At 48.3% G+C, this 27,860-nt stretch overlaps 1 protein-coding gene across 1 annotated transcript; it reads left to right on the forward strand.

Annotated features, from left to right (window-relative positions):
* On the forward strand, positions 1 to 27,306 carry CD244 (CD244 molecule). The gene is made up of 9 exons (XM_026487268.4): positions 1 to 740; positions 16,055 to 16,384; positions 16,474 to 16,743; positions 18,288 to 18,395; positions 18,842 to 18,918; positions 21,232 to 21,291; positions 23,422 to 23,484; positions 24,731 to 24,787; positions 26,143 to 27,306. Exons 1-9 carry the CDS (start codon positions 623 to 625, stop codon positions 26,221 to 26,223), a joined length of 1,164 nt encoding a protein of 387 aa, XP_026343053.2. The 5' UTR covers positions 1 to 622; the 3' UTR covers positions 26,224 to 27,306.
* Positions 27,307 to 27,860: the final 554 nt, after the last annotated feature.

Consider the following 27,860-nt stretch of genomic DNA (forward strand, 5'->3'; position numbering starts at 1 on the left):
GAGGAAAGGAGAGGGTATTAGAAGCACAGATGGGAAATGAGCAAAAGCAAATTTATGTAAAGACATTGCAGTTTGCATGTGCTTAAATCTGGCTGTCTGCTTGCAGAGCAACCCCGGGTCTTAGATCTTCCTGGCGTCCCTGCTCCTTTCCTTCAGCATTTCATCAGAGTATCTGGGGCTCCGCTTCTCAGCCCGCACGCCCCCAACCCCCTTCTCCCCCGCTCGCTGTGCCTGTGGAAGGGGGCCGTCTGTGATAATGGCTGTTTGGTCCCCCTGCCTACTGGTGGCTTTCTCCATATTGCCAGTAGGATGGAGAGAACTGGAACATTTCTTGGTCTCTGCCCCTTGAAGGAGGCAGCCTAACTGGGGCAGAGCGATGGACAGGATTTGGAAGCTGGTTTTGTGAGTCACTGCGAATTTAGCACCCGCCCACTTGAGGCCAAATTTGAAAGTTCAGCTTGTGTGAGCTGCAGGACCACGTCCAGGTACCGGGGCTTTCTCGGTGGCCTTGTTAGCTCTCAGCCGCTGAGCACAGCCTTGAGTTGAGGAAATTGTGGCCGGACAAACAGCGAGGCAGTTCTGCTCCCCGTCGCCCTCCAGCTGGCTGCCTGCGGCGGAGCCCATGCGCGAGCAGAGCGTCTGGTGGCCGAGGAGCCGGCGACCCCTCTGTCGTCTAGGGATGTTGGGGCAAGCTCTCGTCCTCACGCTTCTCCTGCTCCTCAGGGGGCATCAGGGCCAAGGTAAGGAGGCCCAGCCTGGCATGGGGTGGGGGATGGCACGGACGTGGGGCCTTGGCCCCCGGGGAGATCAGAACCCAGAGCCCCTGGATTATGCTGTTCACAAGGTTGCCTGGAACTGTGACACTGAGCAGCTCCTGAGAGCTCTGGACAGGCTAGGTGAGACGGAACAGGCGGCCAGCGGGCTGGGAGGTCTTTGAGAAGCGCGTCTGGCCCTGCCGTCAGCAATCCAGCAAACTCCTTGGCCTGGGACAAGGAGACTCCTTTCCGCTGGCTTCAATTTACCCTTCTGTGTAGTGGGGAGAAAGCGTCCTGTCTGCGGGCTGTGAGAAGGACAAAAGAAATATTCTCTAATGTGGTGTGATTACCAGCAGAGAGAAGTGGCCCCCGGGCTTGGGTTTCTCTAAGGAAGTTGGGTGGTTCTGGAAATCAGAGACTGATAGATTGCTCCCCGAGGCAGGGAAGCTGAGCAAGGAGGTGGGAAGCCTGTGGCCAACAGCCACTCAGCCTGAACGGGCGGGGCCCCTCATCCCTCAGCAGCCTCCCCCAGCCCAGAGGCTACAGGAGCCAGAAAATTCTTAGGGAAATGCTGGCTTGGAGCAGGAGGTGGGGAAGGGGAAGGAGACAATGTCAGGAAGCTTCAGAGCACATGGAAAACTCTGCTGGGGGAGATTCCAGACGCGGGCTGCTCCCCCTTCCCCTAACCCTGGAGCCGGGGGTGCTGTGATGGGAGTCCGTGTTCTAGGACATGGCTCTTCCAGCGGCATCAAGGGTGAGGGAGTGAGCGGAGGACACACTCTGGTGCAGGGGGAAGGAAGTGGGGTACAGGGTCATGTTTGTCCAAGGCCTGTTAAAGAGACCCGTCGCGGGCACTCTTGTGTCCTCCAAGACACAAGCTAGGCTCCAGAGGACTGGGGGAGACCGGTGGTTGTGACACATGCATTTGTATTTACAAATCTACGGGGAGGGACGGGCAGAGAGCGCTGAGGACAGGGAGCAGTCAGGAAGGTCTGGATGCCGGAGTTGAGGCGGTCTGAGGTGATGAGCCTGCGGGACAGGAAAACGGGGCTGCCCCTTGTCTGCGGGGGGGGGGGGGGGCACAGCTGAGCGCACCCACTGCAGGGGGAACTGGGGGGAGCGGCCCCGCCCAGGCGTGGGCACAGCCTGATGGCCTTTGGCCTCAGGGAACTTCTCTCTCTTCTTGCTGGGCTCTGTGTTTGTGGGGCTGGCCTGCTGTAAGCCGAGGGACCTGCTGCTCCGTTCGTTTCAATTTTTAAGTTTTTATTTTATTTTCTTAATTTTTAAACTTTTAAAATAAAAAGTTTAAAATAATAATTTCAGAGTTCCAGAGAAGTTGCAAATACAGTACAAAGAATTCTTGTATTTCCTTTACCCAGACTCACCGGTTACTAACACTTGATCGCACCTGCTTTCTTTCTTTTTGTCCCTGTACAGGTATGTGCGTATAAATGTGTAATAAGCATGTTAACTAACAAAATTTAAATTAAAAAAGTATAGAAAAAGAGAATAATAAAATAATTTTTGCTGAACCATTTGAGAGCGAGTTGCAGACATCATGTCCCTTTACTCTTAAATTTTGTAGCATGAATCTTCTAAGAACATGGGCATTCCCGTATCCTATTATATCATGTCAGCACAATTATCAAATTTAGTAAATTTAACATTGAGACAATCAAATACACAGTCCATATTTAAATATTTAAATATTACCAGTTGTTCCAGTAACGTGCTTTATGGCAGTCTCCCTCCTCAGTGCAGAATCCAGTCAGGATCATGTATCACATGCAGTTGTTATGTCCTTTTTTGGTATGTCTTTTATTTTTTTATTAAAAAAATTTTTTTTTTAAAGTTGGCTTCCGCACCCAACGTGGGGCTCGAACTCACAACCCCAAGATCAAGAATTCCGTCTCTACTGACTGAACCAGCCAGGCACCCTGGTGTTTTGTTTTGTTTGTTATGTCTTTTGATCTGCAACTATCCCCAGCCTTTCTTCGTCTTTCCTGACTGACATTTTTGGAGAACAAGCCGGTTGTTTGTGGAAGGCTCTCGAGTCCCGTTTGTGTGAGGTGTTCTCATGTGAGCTGGGCTCCGCGTTTTGGGCAGGGATACGACACAAGTGACGCGGGTCTCTTTCAGAGATCCCATCAGGACCCATGATGGCAGTGAAGCCTTGTTTTTTTTTAAACTTGGCTTACTGAAGAATGTAATATGCATAATATATATGTAAGAAGCTCCTATCACTCTCAAGGTTTGCAGAGCGTTTTCAGAAGGCCTCTGAAAAGTAGGCCTTCTGAGAGTAAAAGCCACACATTTCACAGTGGCCGATGTGATCTGGCCTTCCTGGCCTCCCTGACCCCCTTTCCCCTTCCTCTCTCCTTTCTTGCACGCCCTGCGTTCAGCGTCCCTGCCCCGCTGCTCCTGGAGCACACTGCACTCCAGGGCCTTGCACTCATTCCACCTGGAATGCCGCTTCCCCGCTGGCCACCTGGCCTGCTCTCTCAGCCCCTCAGGATTCTGCTCAAATACCACCTTCTCAGTGATGGCTTCCACTAAAAATGTCAACCCCGCCATCCTGTAACGCCTTAAGTCCTTGTCCGCTTACACTTCTCTGTGGTCCTCATCTCCATCGGACATGCTCTACCGTTTACCCCTTTGTTTTCTTTTCTGTCTCCCGGGCTCCTCTGTACCTCACCAGAATGTAAGTCCTTGAGGCCAGGGCTTTTGCCTGTTTTGTTCACTGCTGTATCTTCAGCCTCTAGAACAGTATCTGGCACCATTAGAGTCTCAATAAAGACTTACTGAATGAATGGATGCATGAATATTTTAAATAATCCGTAGAATAAAATGAGAGTTTATCCGTCTATTGGCGAGTTTCGGGAGAAGTCGTTCTAGATTTTAAACCACTTACTCCCTCTGTGGCATTGAAGAACTAACCTCTTGTTTCTCAGTGTTCCGTTCATAAGGTGAGGTCAACAGTGGCGTCTGCTCCATAGGGATGCGTGAGCGTTAGGGGAGGTGTGGTATTATGACATGCTTAGAGGGTTCTTATACCAACTCCCCCCAAATAATCACTCCTGTTACTCGATTCTTTGAAGGTAGGCTCTATGTTTCACTTAGTTTTGTGGTCAGAGTCAAGAAGAGAGACTAATTTGTTGGCTAGTACTTTGAGTCAAAAATGAGTTAGAAAATCCTGGGTGAGGGACACCTGGATGGCTCAGTAGGTTAAGCGTCTGCCTTCGGCTCAGGTCATGATCTCTGGGTCCTGGCATTGAGCCCCGCATCAGGCTCCCTGCTCACTGGGGAGTCTGCTTCTCCCTCTGCCTCCCCCACCGCCACCTCCCCACACCTGGCTTGTGCTCTTTCTCTTGCTCATTCTTTCTCTTAATAAAAAATAAATAAATAAATAAATAAATAAATAAATAAATAAAATCATTTAAAAAAAGAAAATCCTGGACGAGATGATAAGTTTTATTTATTTTTAAAGATTTTATTTATTTATGACAGAGAGAGAGATAGTGAGAGAGAGTATGAGCATGGGGTGGGGAGAGAGAGACGTAGGCTCCCTGCAGTCCCAGGACCCCAGGATCATGACCTGAGCCAAAAGCAGACGCTTAACCAACTGAGCCACCCTGGTGCCTGAGATGATAAGTTTTAATGGGTGACTCTTTTCTGAGGGTTATCTCATGGTCATAACTGGGATCTTTGGGAGAATGCAACATTTTTAACTTAAAAGAACAGATATTTAATACACTTAATCCTATTATTACATTGTACAATATGAAATATTCTAATTGTTTTCACAAGGACATCTCCCTCTCGACTCCCACTCCTTCCCTGATGTGTTTGAACACCTTTGGGCCAGGCCCTGGGCTAGGTATTGAGCATTCGATGGTGAATCAGTACATGGGCCCCTCGGTCACAGAACTCAATGTATGATTACAGCTGTGATCAGTGCAGTACAAAGTGCTCACACAACAGGTACTCAGAATGTTAACTGAGTGAATAAATAAATTATTTTTAAGCATTTTAGAAGCACATTGGGATGATTTTGGGGTCACATGTGTTGGGGAGCAGGGATCTTCAAATCGCTGCCCACAGGAGTGGGTCTGGGCCCCAAATTCAGGTTTGGCTGTGCATTCTGTGGGAACCCACACAGGAGACTGTGAACACTCAGGGGCTGTGGACAAAACAAAAGGGCAGGGCAGCCTTTCATGGATTAGCTCTAAGCCATGCTTGCCAGCTGTTCTTACAGACCGTGTTGAAATTTTCACTTCTCAGGAAGGAGTCCCTGACTCTGACTACCCTGGCAGGGATCCAGGCAAGTTCTAAGAAGACTGTAGCTGTTTTTGTTTATCTCTTCCTCATTGCACCTCTCCCGATACGAAGTGAATGGTGAAGTCGTTGGTCACTGGGGACAGACTGGGACTCTGAGAACTCAGGGCTGCAGCACCATCCTAGAGGGATCTGGTTCCATAGAAATCACTCCAGGGATTGCTGGGCCATTGTCTTCATAAATAGACATTTAAAAATTTGATTTAATTTAATTTTTGTTATTTTAAGAGAGAGAGAGCACGAGCAGGGAGAGGCAGAGGGAGACAGAGAGAGAATCTTAAGCAGGCTGCACACTCAGCACATAGCCCATCGTGGGGCTCCATCTTACCACCCTGAGATCATGACTTGAGCCAAAATCAAGAGTTGCACACTTCACCCACTGAGCCACCTAGGTGCCCCAACAGACATTTCTATTAAAGTGTGACACATGTACAGAAAAGTATACACAATTAGAAGTATACACCTCTACGTGTTACTGTTAAATGAACATGCTTGTGTATCTACCACACATTCTCTCCATTCATTAGCGCTTCCCTCTTTCACGAAGACAATCACTATTCTGACTTTTGACACCACAGGTTAGTTTGGCCTGTATATAAGGGTATGCATATGGTCTGTACCCTATGTCTGACTTCTTTTGCTGAACATCTGATGAAATCTATCTATGTTATTACTTGCACCGGGACATTTCATGGCTTTTCAGTGTATGACTGTATGGAAGTTTATTCTTCCATTCTGCTATTGATGAATCTTGGGTTGTTTCCCCCCCATCATAATAATGGTACTAGTAGCCTATTGTACATACTTTCCATTTATGCATGTCTGTTGGTGTATCTCTAGGTGTAGAATCATGGGGTATATGTATAGTCTTGCAGCAGATGCCGGCCAACTGTTTGCCAGAGCGGTTGAACCAAGCAGTATAGGGGAGTCCCATGATGCTTCAGGGCTGCTGGGTTTTTTTGAGGCCCTGCAAATGGGAAGTGCAGGTGTGTGGAGCCTGGAAGGCAAATGCTAAAACCAAGGGAGTCACATCTCCGTGGCCTCCGGTATTCTGCACAACATTCCTATGGCATAATTGTTTCTGGGAGTTAGCTGAGACACATTCTTGAATTTAATTAATTAACTAATTAAATAACTTCATTATGTCTTTACTATGTTCCAAGAACTATGCAAGATTCTGTCGACAAAACAAAGATGAAACATGCCGATTGTATCCTTAAGAATCTTTCAGACGGCGGCGCCTGGGTGACTCAGTTGGTTAAGCGTCTGCCTTTGGCTCAGGTCATGATCCCAGGGTCCTGGGATCGAGTCCTGCATAGGGCTCTCTGCTCAGTGGGGAGTCTTCTTCTTCCTCTGCCACTCCCCCTGCTTATCCTCTTTCTCAAAGAAATAGAATCTTTAAAAAAAAAAGAGAATCTTTCAGGCAGAGGAAAACGAGCGTGTGCAGCAACAATTTTAAGGGAAGAGTCGCTGACAGGCAAGATCCATTTAGAGCACAAAGGGAGCTGAGAAAATGGAGATTCCTTCTTGGGGGGGGTGTTGGTGGTGTGGAAGGTAGCCTCGAAGGATACAGAATTGCTCAGGGGAGAGGGATAAGGTAGAAAGATAATGTGAGTAGAGGGAACAGCTGAATAGAAGTAGGGAAAACACAGGGTTTGGACAGGAAATGAAAAGCAAATGCACCTGTTAGCTTGGAGCAAGACAGCATAAATGAGCTGATTCAGTTAACTGATGCAAGGAGTTGGGGGGCATGGGCTGAGTAAGGTCGAAAGAGGTCAGGGGGTTGCATTGTCTGAGGAGAGGAGTCAATATGGCCAATGAAGCCCCCAAGTGGGGAGTTAAGTCGAGAAAGAGGAGAGAGAGAGTGGGATGGGGGCCCTGGAGGGTGCTTTATCTACTTTATGATTTTGCCTTGACTGGGGCTGGCCCTGCCCCAGCACTTTGGGGATCTCACTGGGCTCTATTCACTCGGTCCCCAGCGGGTGGCTCCGCTTTTGCCTTCACCCCGAGCCTAGTGGCACAACCCCAAGCTGAGAAAACCTCAACATCCTTTTGTTGGCTGGTGGGAGTGTACGGCTCTGAGACGGTCCCCCCAGGCGCAGCGCCCCCGCAGGCACAGCGGTGCTCAGGCCCCACCCCCGCCACCAGCAGTCTGGGGCAGGGTTAGCTGAGCTGACTGTGGACACCATGTAGTCTGGACGCCGCAGCTTCTGCACCCGAGCTCCGAGCTCCGGGCTGAGCGGGACTCCCTGCTGGCTGGACCGTCTCCTGGACCGTCTCCGTGCTGGCTGCCCATTTCTTCCCGAGGAGGCAGTGGAATCGATCACCTACCCTCTGCTCTCCGTCTGCAGAGTCACTGTTCTATTCCATTTGTTGTAACCACCGGAAGAGGGGCCCCAAAGCTGCTGAGCGGTAGCAGTAGCAGTGGTGGCAGCCCCAGGGCCTCCCCTGACCACCGGAATCTGCTGTGGCCTCTCTCCGCCCAACAAGCCAGTATCTTTGTCAGAGCCTCCTCCATCTCTCACTCAGCCTGGGCTAACTTGTGTGAAGTTATGTTTTCTTTTTTTTAATTATTTGTTTCAGGGGTACAGGTCTGTGATTCATTGGTCTTATACCCCGTGCTCATTACAACCCATACCCCCCCAGCGTCAATCACGCAGTTACCCCATCCTCCCACCCTCCTCCCCTACGGCAGGCAACCCTCCGTTTGTTTCCTATGATTAAGAGTCTCTTATGGTTTGTCTCCCTCTCTGGTTTCCTCTTGTTTCATTCTTTCCCCCTCTTCCTCTGTGATCCTCTGCCTTGTTTCTTAAATTCCACGTATCAGTGAGATCATGTGATAATCGTCTTTCTCTGACTGACTTACTTCACTCGGCATAATACCCTCTTGTTCCATCTACATCATTGCAACTGGCAAGATGTCTTTTTTTTTTTTTGATGTCTGAGTAGTATTCCATTGTGTATGTACAGACCACATCTTTATCCAGTCATCTGTCGATGGACATCTGGGCTCTTTCCATAGTTTGGTTATTGCGGACATTGATGCTATAAACATTGGGGTGCAGGTGCCCCTTCGGATCACTACATTTGTATCTTTGGGGTAAATACCCAGTAGTGCAATTGCTGGGTCATAGGGTAGCTCTATTTTCAACTTTTTGAGGAACCTCCTTACTGTTTCCCAGAGTGGTTGCACCAGCTTGCATTCCCACCGACAGTGCACGAGGGTTCCCATTTTTCCGCAACCTCACCAACATCCGTTGTTTCCTGACTTGTTAATTTTAGCCATTCTGACTGGTGTGAGGTGGTATCTCATTGCGGTTTTGATTGTATTTCCCTGATGCCGAGTGATGTTGAGCGCTTTTTCATGTGTCTGCCGGCCATTTGTATGTCTTCTTTGCAGAAATATCTGTTCATGTCTTCTGTCCATTTCTTGATTGGATTATTTGTTCTTTAGGTGTTAAGTTTGATAAGTTCTTTATAGATTTTGGATACTAGCCCTTTAGCTGATATATCATCTGCAAATATTTTCTCCCATTCTGTTGGTTGTCTTTTGGTTTTGTTGACTGTTTCCTTGCTGTGCAAAAGCTTTTTATCTTGATGAAGTCCCAATAGTTCATTTTTGCCTTTGTTTCCCCTGCCTTTGGAGATATGTCTAGCAAGAAGTTGCTATGGCCAAGGTCGAAGAGGTTGCTGCCTGTGTTCTCCTCTAGGATTTGGATGGGTTCTTGTCTCACATTTAGGTCTTTCATCCATATTGAGTCTATTTTTGTGTGTGGTGTAAGGAAATGGTTCAGTTTCATTCTTCTGCATGTGGCTGTCCAATTTTCCCAACACCATTTGTTGAAGAGACTGTCTTTTTTCCATCAGATATTCTTTCCTGTTTTGTCAAAGATTAGTTGACCATAGAGTTGAGGGTCCATTTCTGGGTTCTCTCTCCTGTTCCATTGATCTATGTGTCTGTTTTTGTGCCAGTACCATACTGTCTTGATGATTACAGCTTTGTAACACAGCTTGAACTCAGGCATTGTGATGCCCCCAGCTTTGGTTTTCTTTTTCAACATTCCTGTGGCTATTCAGGGTCTTTTCTGGTTCCATACGAATTTTAGGATTATTTGTTCCAGCTCTGTGAAAAAAGTTGATGGTAGTTTGATAGGGATTGCATTGAATGTGTAGATTGCTCTAAGTAGCATTGACATTTTAGCAATACTTGTTCTTCCAATCCATGAGCATGGAACGTTTTTCCATTTCTTTGTGTCTTCCTCAATTTCTTTCATGAGTATTCTATAGTTTTCTGAATATGGATCCTTTGCCTCTTTGGTTAGGTTTATTCCTAGGTGTCTTATGGTTTTGGGTGCAATTGTAAATGGGATCAACTCCTTAATTTCTTTTTTTTTTTTTTTTTGGTTGGTGTATAGAAATGCAACCGATTTCATATCCTGCCACTTTACTGAATTCCTGTATGAGTTCTAGCAATTTTGAGGTAGTTTTTTGGGTTTTCCACATAGAGTATTAGAAGTTATATTTTCATACTGGTGTTTCTTGTCTCTCCATTTGGTGTATAAGCCCTCTAGGACAAGGAATGAGTCATAGCCCCCAGTATATAGTACCTTGCCCATTCGCTTCTCCATCGTTCCTTCCCCACAACATCCTGCCCCACCCCCTACCAGCCCTGCCCCACTCTGACCTTTTGCCTCCTCCCCACACCAAGCTGGTGAGGGCTGAAGAAGAAAATCCAACACCAAAGAGCAACTACTGATTCAGAGCCCCCAATCTCAGCCAGACCCTGGGTGTCCTGGGAACCCTGTTTCTGTCCCTCAGTCCCTCCCATTCCCCAGATAGATAATTCTGCCTTACCATCTTGTTGAGGGCCGGTTCCATGGTCACAGGGTCCATCAACCTACACCCTCCTTCTGCAAGAAAGCAAATGCCAGTGAGGGATTCCAGCAAACCGCCAACCATTCCTCAATGTCAGAGACACCAGCGAGGGATTCCCCAATGTCAACCACCTCGTTTACTCCCATAAGCAGCCCCATTCACCTCTGCTTGGCTCGTCCTTTCCCAAGTGCTCTGGACATCACCACTTCATCCACGAGGCCGGCCAGGACCTCCTTGTCCCTGATGACATCTCTGACTTTTCTTCAACCTGCTCCTTTTCTGCTGGCTTTCCACTCCTAGTTCATTTCCTTTGCGTTTTAAAAACCGTATTGCGATGCCACCCAGTTTTTCCTCTTGTCTTCCTGTCCTGTGTGGCTCCGTTACTACTCACACTTCACTACTTCACTTCTGACGCTTCTGGCCACCAACTCTTTGGGGGTTTTCACAAGCAGTTGTCTGTGACACTAGCTGAGTGCCCTATAATTCGACTCAATTCTGACACTGTCTGAATCTGATAGCATCAGATCCCACAAGTTCAGGGCTCAGTCCCACAAGACTGTATGCCTCCTCACTTTGGATGCCAGTCTGGTTGTCAAGCCCTGGTTGTCAGCTGTGCTTCTGACCAACTGGTTGTAGATCGAATGGTTTGATTAATTTGCTGGAGCAGCTCACAGAACTCAGGGAAACACCTATGTTTACCAGCTTATTAAGGAATATGATAAAGGATACAGATGAAGAGATACATAAGGCAAGGCCTGGGGGCAGGGGTCCCAAGTGCTGGAGCTTCTGTCCCCATGGAGTTGGAGTGTGTCATCCTCCCAGTGGGATGTGTTCATCTACCTGGAAATTCTCAAAACCTGTGCTATTGAGATTTTATGGAGGCTTCCTCACATAGGCATGATTGCTTATTAACTCTGTCACCAGCCCCCGTCTCCTCTCTGGAGGATAGGGAGTGGGGCTAGTTTGAATTACTATCAACTCTTCCCCATATTATGTTGTCACAAATGACATCTTTATGCATTGTGTGCCTATTAACATAGATTTATAATTGTGGTTTTAAGCACTTGTTTTTTTCACATCATAAAAACCAGTTACAAATCAAAAATGCAATAATACTGGCTGTGATAGTTACCTATGTAACCCCCTTTAACCCCATTCTTTATTTCTTCACATGGCTTTGAATTACAGCCCAGTGTTTTCATCTCTTTAGGCATGCCTAAAGATCTGTTAGCAACAACACCCAGCTTTTGTTTGTCTGGGAATGTTTTCATTGGTCCTTCTTTTTGCAAGAGAATTTTGTTGGCTATAGAATTCTTAGTTGATAGTCTTAACAAGCTTTCAACACTTTACATGTATCATCTCACCACTCTTTAGCCTCATGGTTTCCGAAGAGAAATTGGTTGTTACTCTTACTGGGGATCCCTTGTGCTTGACAAATTGCTTCTCTCTTGTGCTTTCAAGATTCTCTGTCTTTGGCTTTTGACATTTTAGGATATATCTTGGTATGAATCTCTTGTGTTTAACTTACTTGGACTTCATTGGGTTTCTTGTGTATATTCATGTCTTTTATTGAATTTGGGAAGTTTGGGGCCATTATTTCTACAGATATTCTTTCTGCCCCTTAGTCTCTTCCCTCTCTTTTTGGGACTCCCATTATGCACATGTTGGTATATTTGCTGGCATCCCATAGGTCTCTTAGGCTCTGTTCATTTTCTTCATTCTTTTCTCTTTCTGTTCCCCAACCTGAAGAATTTCAGTTGACCTAGTTATGTTGTTGAAGCTCTCCAGTGAATCTTTCATTTCAGTTATTATACTTTTCAGCTCCAGAATTTCTGCTTGATTCCCTCTTATATTTTCTGTTTATTAATATTTTCTTTGTTGAAACATCATTCATCTGGCTTCCTTCAGTTCTTTGTCTTTAGTTTCCTTTGGTTCTTTGAGCATATTTCAGACAGTTGATATAAAGTTTTTGACTAGGGGTGCCAGGGTAGCTCAGTCAGTTAAGGGTCTGTCTCTTGCTATGAGCTCAGGTCTTGATCTCAGGGTGGTGAGTTCAAGCCTAGTGTTGGACTCCACGCTGGGCATGGAGCCTACTTTAAGAAAAAATAGTTTTTGTCTATTAAGTTCGATGTCTATGATTCTTCATGGTTACTTTCTTTTTCCCCTTTGTAAATAGGCTGCACTTTCTTGTTTTTGTTTTGTGTGTTTTTTTTAATGTATTTTACTCTATTTTCTTTGCTAGTCTTTTGCTTAGGATTTTTGCACCCATGTTTCTGAGTGAAAGAGCCTTTAATTTTTTTCTCTTGTGATGTCTTTGCAGATTTTGGTGTCAACATAACAAATGTGTTAACCTAATAAGACAAGTTTGGAAGTATTGTCTACTCTTATCTCTGAAAGCATTTGGATAAGATTGGAATTAATTCTTTTAAAATATTTTGTAGAGTTAACCAGTGATGCTAACTAGGTCTGGAGTTTACTTTGTGAGAAGGTTTTTCAGTATAGCTTCAATTTACTTAATAGAAAATTTCTATTTAATCTCCATTTTAAAATTTATTGATGGAAAGCAGTTTATACCTCTTAAGATCTTAATATTTGTAGGATCTGTGGTGATATCTTTAAAAAATTCTGATATTGCTTATTTGGACCTTTTCACATTTCTTTATCTATCTATACATTAACCGTACTTCGATTTTTTTATAAAATAAAAAATTTCTTGTTGATCCCCTGTTGTATAATTATTTTCTTTCTCTTTCTTTCTTTCTTTCTTTCTTTCTTTCTTTCTTTCTTTCTTTCCTCCTTCTTTATTTTAAAAATATTTTATTTATTTATTTATTTATTTGACAAAGACAGAGAGCACAAGCAGGGGAAACAGCAGGCCTAGGGAGAGGGAGAAGCAGGCTCCCTGCTCAGCAGAAAGCCTGATATGGGGCTCGACCCCAGGACAGTGGGATCATGACCTGAGCCAAAGGCAGCCGCTTAACCAACTGAGCCACCCAAGTGCCCCGTATAATTATTTTCCATCTCCTCTTTCTCTGTGTCCTTTCTTTTTCTCTTTTTTTAAAAAAGATTTTATTTATTTATTTGAGAGAGAGAGAGAGACAGACAGACAGAGAGAGTACAAGCAGGGGGAGGGGTAGTGGGAGAGGGCACAGCAGACTCTTAGCTGAGCATGGAGCCTGAAATGGGGCTCAGTCCCAGGACCCTGAGCCAAAGTCAGATGTTTGACTGAGCCAGCCGGTTGCCTCTAGCATAATGTCATTTTTGCTGCATTTTGCTGCATTCTGAATAGAAGGCCAGCCCAGTTACAGGAGATGGGGAAGTGAGCCCCATCTGTCGACGATGGGTGGAGCTGCAAAGTCACATTGCAAGGGGCATGGCCATTTTTGCATCTATCACACTGATTTTCTGCTGAAATTCTCATACTTTAAATTTTAATTCCTTGAAACATTAAACATAATTACAGAGTTCTCAAGATGCCCCCGAGCCTATTTCTATTGATTATTTTGTCTTTTGGGTTTTGGACATGTTTCTGCTCCTTATGCTTGCTTATTTTTATTTCATTTTGGACGTTATGTATGAAAATTTTAGAAGTAATTTAATGCTCATGTTGATGTTATTTTCCTCCAGGAATAATTTATATTTGCCTCTAGTAGGCAGCCAGGTTAGAAATACTAGAAATTCTAGATTACTTTAATCCAATTCAGAGTTGAGATGATTCTAAAGTAAGGTTTAGTTCCTGTGAGAGCTGGTCTTTTTCTTGTTCACTCTTAATCTCAGTGGGCTACCTTTATGGTACCAAGCCCCCAAATCTGATGAATTTTAGGTGTACCCACTTCTTTCCTTCTTTTCTTTCTTTCTTTCTTTCTTTCTTTCTTTCAGATTTTATTTATTGATTAGAGAGAGAGAGGGAGACGAGGAGAGGGGAAGGGGTAGAGAGAGAGGGAGAATCCCTAAGCAGACTTTGCGCTGAGCACAGAGCCTGACGTGGGGTTCCATCGACAACCCTGAGATCGTGACCTGAGCCGAAATCAAGAGTTAGATGCTTAATCAGCTGAGCCACCCAAGCATCCCAGTATACCCACTTCTTAACATGAGATCCTTGAACTCTGTGTTCTTTTAGTTCCTTGAGTTTATTGCAAGCCTCCAGTAAATAGGAGTCAAAACTGCTGGTCTCACCTCTCTGAGTTTCCTTCTTCCAGATCTTGGCCCCATAATATTTCACTGCTTTATTAGTTCTTTGCTGCCTTTTGTAATATGTTTTTATATTTTGCCCATTTTTTTTTCTAGTTATTCTCAATGGGAGGGTTGGTTAGCATGTCTTAACGTGGTCTTCATGATCAGAATTACAATTCTTTAGATGATTATTTATTTCAACTGTTAAGTGTATGCTGTGGAATGAAAGAATGTTCTGCTTTCAGATCACAAAGTCTCTGGAGTCAGGAACCATGTCTTATACACAAAGAGGCCCCAGCTCTCAGGGCCCTGGTTACAGTGGGGATTGTAACCAGTGGGGATTGTTCTCAGGATTTTTGTGCAATGTTTGATTGTACCTCTTGGCCTATTCTTATATACAGGATCGTGGGAGACAAAGACACAATCTCTGTTTCTGGTTTGGCAATGGGCACAGCCGGTTCAATCATGGGCATATGAATAGGAACCCTATGTGTTTTTTGTTTGTTTTGTTTTTTTAAAGGCTTTTTCCCCCAAGATATCTCTACACCCAACATGGGGCTTGAACTTACAACCCTGAGATCAAGAGTCTGGTGCTCAATGACTGAGCCAGCCAAGTGCCCCAGAACCCTATGTGTTTTATTCTTTGGACTGTCAAGATCAAAGAAACACAATCTGTCAACCAAATCGTTTCTTTAATTATTTACTCTGGCTCCTGAGGAAATGTCAGGGTGAAGGTGTGGTTGGGAGTGAGCGTGTTTGTAATGCATATGGATATCTAAAACTCCCCCTCTCCATTGCTCTCCTCTAATGTCCTCCATTTTAACAGATCTGTTCATACAACAATCCCCATCTCCTATTCTCTCTTCCAAATTCTTTCTGACCTTCCTTGGCAGACCTTTTTATTTCCTGCATCCACTATGTGCCCACTATGTCCCTGCCAAAAATGGCGACCGGGACTTCCATTTTTCTTTAACGACTGCACTGGGCTTTCCTAGAGTGGGCAAAAACTAGCAGCTCTATGTCACACCCTCATTTTAATTGGTACACATCTTGATTTCTAGAGAGGACAGATGCCGGGGTACATCAAGGCCATGTCGTTTTATTTTTCTCTAATTATTGTTAAGGGTGCAATTGCTGTGGAGACTTCGTAGCGACCAAAAAATTGGCAAGCATTAATGAGACATGACCACAGTTTGGTGTTAAGTGTTACAAGAGAGGATTATGAATCTAGCTCTATGGGAGGACAGGGGAGGGAGCTGTGAATTCAGCTTGGAGAGTTCACCTTACTGGGTCTGGCCATACAGAATTTCCAGCACTCACCGCTGGCCGCTGGCCGATAGTAGTTGCCTCAGCACTGCGGGGAGGGAGGCACGTCAGACACGGTGTTTATAACATTGTGGTTAAGAACTCATCCTCTACAGCCAAATTGACTGGATTTCAAGCTCATCTTTCTCGCTTTTTAACCTGGGCTAGTTACTTTTCAGTTCTTTCTACTCAGTGTTTTCACCTGTAAAATAGGGATAAAACTCTTATTATAAAGTCACTGTTAAAACATATAGTTAAACATGGTTAAAATGTTTTTATATAACTTTATATAAAAGTGTTTTATAAACTTTATATAAAGCGCTTTCTAAGCTTTACATAAAGTGTTTAAAACACGCTGCCCCACAGAAAGAAGTGAGGAGATTTTCGCTATTATTACCGGTTGGTGGGCTCCTTCAGACGAGGGGCACGGAGCTTGGGGGGGGGGAGGCAGGAAAGGGAAGTGCACTTTCAGGTTCTCTTAGGCTCTGGTCTCCTCACACATGCCCCCTTCCTCTTGGCTCAAGAGAGGTCACATCCAACTTCCGGCAATGCTCAGGGCTGGCACCCTTCCTGCCACCTCCAGCCTGGGTTCTCTTTTCTGGAATCCCTAGATCCTGCTGAACGTGTGGTTGGACTCTCAGGACACCAACTCTTGTTACGGCCCCCCAGGCCAGAGACAGCGCACATAAACTCTGTTAAATGGAAGATGAAGCATGACTCAACTTCAGAAGCTTCCGTGATACTGACTTGGAAGAATGGGTCTGGTCTGAATTACGTACAACGGGCTTTGAATGATTTCAACAATACGCTCAATTTTATAATAGAGGACTTAGCTCTTCTCATCAAGGCATCTCAGCACAACTACAGCGGCCTCTACACCCTGGAGGTGACTGATGACGCTGGGAAAGTTAAGCATCACCATTTCCAGGTTTCTGTATTTGGTGAGTCCCTAGGACAGCTCAGCCTGCCCTTCTGACTCCTGCGGGGCTTTTATTTCCGGTGCCTTTCTGATCAGAATCTCTGCTTCCAGATCACGTAGGGACACTTGAAGTAGCGGAGGAGAGGAAGGTCCTGGATGGAGGGAAATGCCAAGTGTCTCTGTCCTGCTCGGTCTCCAGAGGTGGTAACGTGAGCTATGTGTGGTATAGAGGGAACGAGCTGATCCAGACACCAGACAATCTCGGCAAACTGGAGCAAGAGATCGAGGTCGGTAACTTGAGCGTAGTCACCTGCAATGTCAGCAACCCGGCCAGCTGGGTAAACCACACCTTCACCCACAGCTGCCAGAGCGTCGACAAGTGTAAGTGGTGCACTTGGGACTAATCGGGGCCGAATATGAAGGGTTGGACCCCATAATGAGTCTCATGCCAGAGATCCTTGGCTATGAAAGATCCCTTGGCTGCCTCTTCAAGTGCCCTGCCGCCCCTCCGAGGGGTGGCCCTGGTTTCTGGACACACAGTTCCCACAAGCCAGGACTATCCTAGTCTGGGAAGAATTTTATCCCCATCAGGAATCTGCTAGGAGATGCGAGCTTTTCCTTCACGTAGGGAGTGCTTAGTCGTTTGGTGGGTCACAGCCCTGCCATGGCTGCCATCGTCATTTCCTTCCTCTGAGAGACTGATGGAGACCTGCTTCCTCCTCCCAAGGACGGATAGCTCCCCCAAGCCATATAGTTCCCCAAGAGGTAACTATGGTGTACAGCAGTGCTCCGGGTCACAGGGGTTCCTGGAAGAGTTCTTGGTTTATCGCTTACGCTCATCCTAAGTGTTATCTTGAGTTAGGTTTGCACCATTTTTAAAAAATGATGTTATTTATTTGTCAGAGAGAGAGGGAGAGAGAGAGCACAAGCAGGGGGAGCGGCAGGCTCCCTGCTGAGCAAGGAGCCCGATGCGGGACTCGATCCCAGGACCCCGGGATCATGACCTGAACCGACTGAGCCACCCAGCGTCCCAGTTTGCACTAATTTTTATCAGATAAATAAAGACTTAATGCATCATCAGCGTAGGCATTACAGGGAAAAACCTACTTGCTGTCCCTGTCTTTAAGGCCTTATAGCCAAAGAGGAGCAACTAAGTAGGCATTCCTGGGCAAAAAAGAAACGAGCAAGCTGAAGCGATTTGGAGTGACAAGGACACTGGCTTTTGGGTCCCGTCAACCATGGTTTCATTATTCCCTAGCTCTGTGACCTCAGGCAGGTTCCTTACCCTCTCGGAGCCTCAGTTTTTGTCTTGGGTAAAATGGAGATGATGACAGGTTCCTCCCAGGACGGCTGGAAGGATTAGACGAGGTTGTGTTTGTGAAGGGCCTCAGCAGCTGGCACCTGGAACACGTAATTCCTTTCCCCCGTCCCCTTGTCGGTGGGCTCGCACATCGGGCTACGTGTGTGACGCAGACGTTACATGTAGAAGTTCAGATGAGGAAGGGGCACGAGGGGCAGGAAGGGGAAGGGGAGGGCTGCCAGGCACAGAGTGGGGTGCAATGTGTTTTGTTGAGTTAACAAAAGAATGGACAGATGTCACATTGGCTCTGCCAGGTGGTTTACATATATTAGATCATACAATCCACCTCCTTATGAAGGGAACATCTCCTTTTATAAGTGAGAAAATGGAGGCTCAGAGGGGCGAAGGAAGTTGCCCGAGGGCGCAGAGCCAGGCTTGTCAGATATGGGTATCCACGCTCTTAGCATCAGTCAGGGGAGGTCACCGAACTGCAAAGGGACAGCCTTGAAGGTGCGATCAGTGGCTGTGAGTGAGGAGTGCGGGTTTGAAACGTGTCCTGCAGCGGACAGGTGGGAGGGGACAAGAGAGGCTGAAAGCTCAGGCCTCGTGCTTTCCATGTCCCTAGACTACAGCTCTGTGAACTTTCTGATGATCATCGTGATTTTGCTGGTCATCCTGCTCCTGGTGGCCCTCACCGGCTTCTGCGTGTGGAGGAGGAAGAGGAAGCAGTCGGGTAAGTGCGGGTCCCCAGGGGGCGCTGTTGCCGACCTGACACCCCAGCGGGAGGCGCCTGGGAGCTCAGCACCTGCGCTTCCTCCGGAGCGGGGGGGGGGGGGGCGACGACGTGTGTGCATGTCTGGGGCAGGGGAAGCTGCCGCGCCCTTTCTCCCAGGTCGTACCTTCTGGGGGTCCTGGGAATGTTTACAGCCCAACGCGCAGATGTACGCGCAGGTGGCGGGCTCGTAGGGGGACTGCCGCCCGTGCAGGAGCTGTGTCGGGTGGTTGCTGCTCCTGCGCTCTGTGGGCATCCTGGGGAGAGCGTGCATCTGCCTCCTTTCTGGACCCTTCCTCAAGGTCTTGGCCGTCTGGGGTGGAGGTGGGACTGTGAGAAGCAGAAGCCTGGACAGGATACCCTCTGGAGGCCTCAGCAGCTCTGTCTTTGCTGCTTTTCTCCCACAGAGATGAGCCCCGCGGAACCTCTGACAGTTTATGAAGACATCAAGAACACGCAGAACACGCAGAACAGGAGAAATCAAGTACGGCGCACGAGGGGCCGGGGTGTCTGGACTAGCCTGGAAGATGCTTCTGGGGAGGATGGCCATTAGGGACAGGGAGACAAAGGGAACCACACAAGCGTCTTCTCAAAGTGATCCTCAGCCCTCCCGTCTGTCTTCCCCATCAGCCTCCCAGCTCCGGCTGTGGAGGAAAAGCGGGACACAAAGGAGAACGTGCTGAGAAGGATGGAGCCCGGCAGCTGCACAGGGGTGGGCAGAAGGCCGCTCTCGCCTCCCCAGATGGCACCCTGGCGTCCTTGTTTCTTCTTTCTTTCTTTCTTTCTTTCTTTCTTTCTTTCTTTCTTTCTTTCTTCTTTCTTTCTTTTTCTTTCTTTCTTCTTTCCTCTCTCTCTCTCTCTCTCTCTCTTTCTTTCCTTTCTTTTCTTTTCTTTTCTTTCTTTCCTTTTTCTCCCAGCAGAGAAGCCTGATGTGGGGCTTGATCCAAGAACGCTGGGATCACGCCCTGGGCCGAAGGCAGACGCTTAACGACTGCGCCACACAGGCGCCCCTGGCGTCCTTGTTTCTGCCCCGTCGCCCCAGCTGCTCTAAGCCCCTAGAAGAATCCAGCTTGCTTGTGTTTTGTGTCTGGACACACATTCTCGTGCCCCCGCACACCCAAGTTCACTTTTGTGGGTCCCTTGATTGTCGCCCTGGCTGCGGAGCTACCTCGGAGGTCTGCGCTCACAGCAGTCTGGGGAGAGGCCCGAGCCTGGCCGAGGGGCTAGGGAGAGAAACCAGTTTAGCACAAAGCCAAGGAGCCAGCGCGGGCTCCTCCGAGAATCCCCGAGAACCTCTCCAGCCAGCCTCTGCAGGGAGTGGCCAGCTCTGCCTGGCATGCAGGGGTGTAGCGCGGCGGGCATCCGCAGAGTGGCTGCAGGGCGCCCCCCACTGCCCTGCCCCTGAGCAGGGCAGGAAGTGGCGACAGGCCTAGGGGAAAGGCAGTGCCTAACTGCTCCGTGGGGAGGGTGGGAGGGGTGGAAGGGCCTGAGGAGGTGAGGCAGGAAGTTGGAGTGGCGGGGCCTCCTGCTTTATCACACGTATGAGGCCTTGGAGAACAGACGAGCCGCTTCCCTCAGGTCTGGGCTCAGTGGCAACCAGCCGTCGGGGCAGCTTCCCCGGCCTGTTTCCTTGCCCCAGTAGTGGAATACTGGGGTGTGAAACACAAAGAAGACTTTGTTTCTCCCATCACTCCCAGCCGCTGGGACAAATTTCTGAGAGCAAGTCCATCTACCTACAGCCAGAAGCCCAAATGCTTGCGACAAGTGGCCTTAACTCCCTGGAAATGAAGGTTACGTCGTTAGGTTAGGTAAATGCAGGAGAATAGTGGAGAATAACTAGTCAGAGTATAAGAAATCTCTTGGGGATTCAGGCCTGTTTCTCTGCCTCCCGACGCAGGAGCTCCTCCCTCCGTGGCCTCATCCCTTGCTGGCTTCTCCCTCCTTGCTCCAGGGTCGGGCTGAAGGCCTAAATCTCAAGTTCATGTGTTCTTACTCTGGGGCCCAGTTCGGACCTTTCTGGAGGCGCTTCATTCAGCTCTGGGCGGAAAAGAAAAGCCGGAAACTCCTGTTTCTTGCCCGATGCCTGTGACTCTCCGGCCCCCAAAGACAGTGGGCGTTTTTCTGCTCCTCTGAGCTCCTTCCTTGTCTAATGAACCCTGCTGGCCTCCTCTTGCTCCCCATCAGAGCCCAACCTGGCAACATGCGCTGGGGGTAAAACACCTCCAGCCCAGTCTCCAGTGGGCAGGAGGGAAACAGGAAGGGCATGGTCTCCCTGCCTCCGGCCTCGGGTCCAAGGCTTCACCCAGCTCTGTAGCTGCCCGGGGGGGGGGGGGGGAGGGCTGGCTTGAGGCCAAGGGCAAACTGGCCACCTAGGCTGCATCTAGAGAAAGGGCTTTAAAACACTGAAAGCCTCTGAATTTCCAGGCCTGAGGTAAGGCTCAGATCACAGCCCCACTCAGGGCTCAGCCCATTAGCCTTGGTTATGTGGCAAATTTGGCTGAGAAGTTAGCAAAGGCAAGTTTCTAAGTTACCAAAGTAAAGCCAGTGATCGGAGCCCCCTTGGACAGGGTCACTCGGTGCAACCCCTTCCCACCTGAGTGGTTCCTTGCACGTGACCCTAACGACTCCGGTGTGAGTTGCTCTTTCTACTGTCGCTCCCCATCCTGGGGTGACTAATGACCACGTCCTCCACCAGCTTCCAGGGGCCCCTCTTGTTTGCTCTGTGTCTCTCCACCCAATCCCAGTCTGGACAGACACAGCCATCTGACCACGTGCCCCTTTACTCTTTCTCGTGCAGGAGCAGAGGCAGAACCCCTCTGGAGAAGGAAGCACCATCTATTCCATGATCCAGTCCCAGGTACCACTCTGGTTTCTTGAATCCATTCCATACCTGTCTATGGGGCTTCCCAATGCCTCCTAGAAGCTCACGGTCCTGAACGGCAGAGTAAGAGCCTGGTGCTCCTGGGGTCTAAGAGACGGCGTGGCCTCAGCTGCATTAAATTGCTTGAAAAGGTCTGTGTGGTTCCGGAGTGCCTTGGCAGAGCTGAGCAGAGTGGGAAGTCTGATGTAGGTCTTCTTTCTCCCTCCATGCCTGGTAGCAGGTGTGGCCGAGATGGTCGGTAGGAGGAGGAAATTCGTCAGGGGACTCACTTCTGTTTTCTCTCCCTGCTACTTCCAATACTTGGGGCCCATATAGTTTGTTTTGTTTTAATTTCTGCTCCTTATTATACCTGTTTTCAGGAAAGAATGTAGCTGGGTTGTTCTCTTTTATCTTACTATGACTTAACAATAACAATTTTTAAAAATTTAGTTATTTGATCGAGAGACAGAGAGAGAGAGAGAGAGAGAGAAAGAGCACAAGCAGGGGAGAGGGGCAGAGGGAGAGGGAGAAGCAGACTCCTCGCTGAGCAGGGGGCCCGATGTGGGGCTCCATCCTAGGACCCCAGGATCATGACCTGAGCCCAAGGCAGAAACTTCACCGACTGAGCCACCCAGGCACCCCACAATAACATTTATTAAGTACTTACTATGTCTATTTCCTTAATGAATCTCACAAAAGAGCCTCATGAAGTGGGTCTAATACAACCTCCATTTCGCAGATGAGGAGACAGACACAGGCTAACTATTGTGCTCCAGGCCACAGAGCTGAGCTAAAGGGCTTCTGAGCCTCCACTCCACCTGCCCTCTCCCTGTCTTTAACATTCTGGGATTATAGAAATTCTCCATCAACTGGAGAAGCGCCCTCTGATTTGACCGCTAAAATGACATTATTGATAACCCAGGCTGGGGCCCCTCTCTCAAAGGAAATACTGCCTCTTGGTGGCCAGTGATGAAAAATTTCTGATAAATATGACAAACTTATTTTTTATTTTTTAAAGAACTAAGTCCAGGGGCGTCTGGGTGGCTCATTCGTTAAGCGTCTGCCTTCAGCTCAGGGTGTGATCCCAGCGTTCTGGGATCGAGCCCCACATCAGGCTCCTCCGCTGGCAGCCTGCCTCTTCCTCTCCCACTCCCCCTGCTTCTGTTCCCTCTCTCGCTGGCTGTCTCTCTCTCACTGTCAAATAAATAAATAAAATCTTAAAAAAAAAAAAATAAAAGAACTAAGTCCTGAAGCAGTAACCTCTTCCATTTGGCGGCCAAGCTGCCCAGCAAGAAAATTCTTGGGGAATGGTGATAGGCTTCAGAGAAAGATCAAGAGAAGGAGGAAGAGGAGAAAGTGAAGGGAGAGAAGAGAGGGGAAGGGAGGACAATGAAGGAAGAGAGGAGCTGAGGAAGAAGGGGGGTGCGGAGGGAGATGCTCAACCCTCACAGCCACTCTGGAATTCCCAGGTTGGGGGGAGCCTCCTTCTGCTGCCCATAAGATAATGTGACTCACTAACAGTGGGTCAAAGTCTGAGAGCATTAACGAGAGATGTAAGAGTGACCGGTACCTGCTAGGCTTCTGGCTTTAGCCACGTTGGGTTCCCACAAGAGGAGGCTGAATAAGGACGAGGAAGAGCTCATCTCAGACTGAGATGCTGAGAGAAGGAGCAGCTCCTTAGAAGGAGGACGGCTACCTGCCTTCGAGGACACCTGGTTCAGGTGCAGAGAAGGAAAGCATGTTGGCAACGGGAGGCATTGAGGTGTTGAGCAAGGATCTCTGGCGAGTCTGGGGTTTCGTGTCTGCTTCTGCTGCGAATAGACGGTCCGACTTGGGCTATTTACCCTTTTGGAGGCTCATCTGTAGGATGGCAGATGGCGGTCGTTCGTCTCCTGTAGGTGTGTTATAAGGGTTAGGGGAGAATACGCGTGCAGAAAAAGTGCTATCTTTACGGACAGGGGGACGAGCAGTCAGGTTGTCTGACCTCCCGAGTCCAGGGTTCCTTTCACTAATACTTAGAGCTTCTGTCTGGGCAGGGTTGGGGGGAGGGGTGGAAGAGATGACCTCCCTCCCTAGGATTCTGCTGGATCTAGGCTTCTGAAACACTTTTATTTCTCTTCTCTTTAGTCTTCTGCTCCCACATCACGAGAAGCAAATACGTTGTACGCATTGGTACAGCCTTCCCGGAAGGTGAGTCTCTTCCTCCAGGGGGCGCTGTGGATGCGATGTGGGTTTTGCACGTACACGGGAGTGTGCAGAGTGTGTGTGCACTTCGCCGTGAGCTGCCTTGCTCTGTGTGTGTCTGAGCAGCTTGGGTTAAATGGCTGTATTGTAATGTCAATGGGCCAACTAGAAATGCCTTTTTGATTCTGTCTGGAGAAAAAGAACAGGTCTGAGACTAAGAGAACAGTGGATTAAAGGAGTCTCTAGGAGTTTCTATGGGACAAGGACAAACAGAGACAGAAAGGTGGTGCTTTGTACAGAGAGACCCCACCATCCTTAGGCCAGCTGGGGCTGTGGCGAGAGATACTAGAGGGGTTTCCAAGGTGGGGGAATATAGCCCGGACCCAGAAAGACACAATGTTGACTTTCAGGAAACCAGATAAAGGTTCTGGCCAGTCTTCTGCTGGTGGGGGCCTCTGGGCTGAGGCAACCCATCACAGTCCCCTCAAATCCTGCTCCGAGCTGAGCTCACAGGTCTTTTGTGGACCTGGTGCCCATGATCATCTTTTCACCTTGGGTGGGAGGGGGGTTGGAAGAATGGTATTTCCAAGGCTGGAGTCACAGTACGAACACGTAAACTTAACGTAGTAGTGTGGGAAGTCGGGGAGATGCCAAACTGTGGAAGTGTTGGGTACATGCAGGTCAGGGTCAAATGGGGGAGGGGTAAAAACAGATTTTCAGACTTTTTATTCACCCTCCTTCCAACAAGCCATTCAATCTCTCAAGATTCCACCTTGAGAGATATTTATATTTATATTATATGCCGCAGTGCATGGCCACATGGATGGTCACGGGCACCACGGTCACATGCTTGGGAAACTCCCTACTACTGACAGTGCCTCTGAATTCCAGTGTTTCTGGGGTCTCACCATGGTCAGGGGACGTGTGTGTCAGAAGGGCTACACTAAGGGTATGTGTGTGTGTGTGTGTGCTGGGAATGTGTGTGTGTGTGGATCTGGGAGGTAGGTGGGTGTGGGATACCAGCCTCTGACTTGGGTTCAGAAATGTCATGTCGTACACAGGTGCGTATCATGCCTTCTCTGGAAACCATAAACCCCATTACTTACTCTTGGGGTAGGAGATTCTATTCACCCCTGGCTGCGGGTTCAGGGATTTTTTTGGGCCCTGAGTCTCTTTGGGGGCCTCTCACATCAGTGAGGAGTGGGACATTTTCTAACTTGAAGTTAAGCACTTTTTACACCTGAATTTCCAGTCTGAATCCAAGAAGAAGAACCAGAGCTCTTCCGTCAATTATACTGTCTACGAAGAGGTAAGATTCTGGAGCTCCTTCTGAGTGGGTTCAGTGCCCATAGAAAAGCCTTGAAATTGAACACTCATGAAAAAGCCATGCATAGAGTCTCAGAGTTGTAGAGATTTTAGGGATCTTTCTTTTCTTTCTTTCTTTCTTTTTTTCTTTCTTTCTTTCTTTCTTTCTTTCTTTCTTTTTTTCTTTCCTTTCTTCTTTCTTTCTTTCTTCTCTCTCTCTTTCTTTCTTTCTCTCTCTCTCTTTCTTTCTTTCTCTCTTTTTAAAGATTTTATTTATTTGAGAGAGAGAGAGGGTGCACAATCAGGGGGAGGGGTAGAGGGAGAAGCAGGCTCCCCACTGAGCAAGAAGCCCAATGTAGGGCTTGATCCCAGGACCCTGAGATCATGACCTGAGCCCAAGGCAGACGCTTAACCGACTGAGGCTCCCAGGTGCCCCCGAGGGATCTTCTTACCCACAGTTTCATTTTAGAGATGAAGAAACTGAGGTCCAAGGAAAGCAAGGGTCTAATTCAAGGTCATAGCATATGTTAGGGTTGGACTCTTCTTGGGGAGCTTGAGTTTTAAATTGGGGCTGTCTTCCAGCTGGTTCCCCAGCTGTGGGCTCTACACTGGACATCTCTCCTTTCCAAGGGTGTGTGGAGCGAGGGTGCAGAGAAGGGAGGATAAGTAAATCTAAATGATTTTCTAAAGTTAGCAGGTAATTGGGAACATTCTGGGGCATAGGTAATCTTAAGCTGCTGTTAGAATGGACACTGTAAAGTGACCATCGAGCCTGGTGGCTGAATTGAGTCCCGTCAGGCCATGTAGGGAATGAAAAAGAGGGACTTAACAGTTACTGGGGGTGTATCATGTATTTGGTAGCCTGCTGGTGGCTTCGTGTGAATTATCACATTTAATCCTCATAGAATGCCATGGGGCAGGTGTAATTATACTTCCCGGAGAGATTAAGACATGGAGGGCGCTCCCACCACTAGCCTCATGGTACACCGGAGCTTCCGCCTGTGGTCCAACAAAGATGCTGTCTGTGATCACAAGGGAGAAGGTGGATGGGTGCCTGTTGGGGTTCCCGGCACTTCAGCTGTAGCCCTGCATCAAAGCCAACCGGACAGCCCAGGGCTGTAGAGGACACCGTGTGGGCCCACGCAGTCTAGGGTGTATGACAGAACTAGCTAGAATCTGAGCATGAACAACTGGTCTCCAGCTCCTCCTTTACTTCATGCTGGTTGTTGACCCTGAGTTATTTGACAACTCCAAGCTTCTTTTTCTTCATTAGTAAAATGAGGGTAATAATTCATACCTCACAAGGTTGCTATGAGGATCTCCTAGTGGGAGAGGGTCTGAAGTTCTTGTCTTCCGCAGGTTGGAAGGAGACCACTCAAAGCCCAGAACCCTGCTCGACTGAGCCGCAGGGAGCTGGAGAACTTCCGCGTGTATTCCTAGTCCCTGCAGCTGTTGTCTCTTACGTCCCAGCATTGCTTTGGGCGTCAGCGCCGTGGATGATACCCCATGAGTCTACGGAATGGGGCACAGTCTAGAGAGGACATGGGAGTGTGTGTATACTCTATGTCTTGTCTCGAAAATGGTTGCTAATAAGAGCAAGACTGTTAAATACGATCTCTGCACTTCTAGACTGGTCGAGGATGGGCAGACAGGCTGCTAGTTCATAAAAGACCGCAAAGCAAGTTTATCAAATGTTATGCAAATACAGGGTGGGCTATTATTAGCATCAAGAGCCCTTCCCCTGGTTTCCTAATGTGTTACTCATCTTTCCTCCTCTCTAATCTGGAATGGCCACATTTCTAGACCCTCCCCTTGCCCAGGCCCATCTTCCAAAGAGGCAGGAAAGATCGTGGTGACTCAGAGGAAGAGAAACGCCCCCCCCCCCCCCCCCCCCCCCGTGAGAAAGCCTAACTAGCTGTGAGCTGCCAGCCGGGACACAGGCCAAGGGGCCAGGCCGAGGCTTTACTCAAATACAGACGAAAAACTCCCCCAGCACGCAGTAAACGTTAACCTCTGGCCCCTTGGTCGCGAGGGAGCGCGGGCAGGAGTGAGAGGACATGGTGCAAAGCAAGCTGGTCTTTGAGGGGGAAGGTCACCCTGAGCCCGCGCCGTCCTGCGAACTGCACGGTGAGACCAGCTTTGCCCATGGTATGATGTATGATTTACACACACACATGATTCGAATCTACTTAAGCTTCTTCACACATTCCTCACAGTTCGAAACCATAGGCTAAGTTCTGAGTCCTGGTGAGTGCTCCCCACGGCACGCGCTGGAGGAAGGGCTCAGCCGGCTGAGCAGCTGGGAACTAGACGCTGTTCTGGGCTCCGCTCCGTCCTCAGGCCAGACTCTTCCACGAGGCTGTGGGGACCAGAGTGGAGACTCCGGCTGAGCCCAGGAAGGGGCTGAGTGTGAACTGGAAGAGGTCCTAATCAGAGACCCCAGCAGGGGCTATTGCCTGGTTCTTCAATTGCCCGGCTCTGTATTTAACGTACGAATTTAATATAAAGCTATGCTGTTATTCAGAGGCGTTCTAAATGTCTTTTCTGAGTTAGATTTCTGCGTCCCGTCCGTATTCTGTACTTTTCCTCTCTATAGTGGCCAAAGGGCACCTGTGTCCATCAATAAACACATGTCTGTTTAATTCTTACTGGAGAGGGGGTCCGGATTCCTTGCCAGCTCTCGGTGTCTCCCAGCCTTGCTGACACCGGAGCAGAGGATCCCAGGATGCCCGGATCCCTGGCCGTTCCGTCTCATGGGGGATAGCCACAGCCTGCTCTTGCTCACGCCCTGCCTGATTCCTCTCCGCTGGGGGCCGTTTGGCTGGCTGGCTGACTTCCTCCTGGAGACAAGTGTGGACAAACCACATTTTGGAGCAGGTGTCAAGGGTAAAAACCAGGAAAACATAAGCAAAAGGAGTCTGGGGACTCCAAGGCACGTCCTGGCAGCTCAGTGCCAGAGTCCGCGGTTTGGTGAGCAGAGGGATCAGGAAATGATGGGGGTTGGAACAGTTCAGATGAACACCAGAGACACTGACCATCGACCCGGCCTTTCATGCCTCCTGAGTTGTGTAGATCTT

The sequence above is a fragment of the Ursus arctos genome, unplaced genomic scaffold (assembly GCF_023065955.2).
Source record: "Ursus arctos isolate Adak ecotype North America unplaced genomic scaffold, UrsArc2.0 scaffold_2, whole genome shotgun sequence".
NCBI classification, from domain to species: Eukaryota; Metazoa; Chordata; class Mammalia; order Carnivora; family Ursidae; genus Ursus; species Ursus arctos.

Excerpts from the sequence above, each read along its gene's own strand:
- CD244 (XM_026487268.4), top strand. The coding sequence starts at position 623 with ATGCGCGAGCAGAGCGTCTGGTGGCCGAGGAGCCGGCGACCCCTCTGT. Across the intron at positions 16,385-16,473 it reads TTTCCAGGTTTCTGTATTTG|ATCACGTAGGGACACTTGAA; the intron begins GTGAGTCCCTAG and ends CTCTGCTTCCAG. Across the intron at positions 23,485-24,730 it reads TGGTACAGCCTTCCCGGAAG|TCTGAATCCAAGAAGAAGAA; the intron begins GTGAGTCTCTTC and ends CTGAATTTCCAG.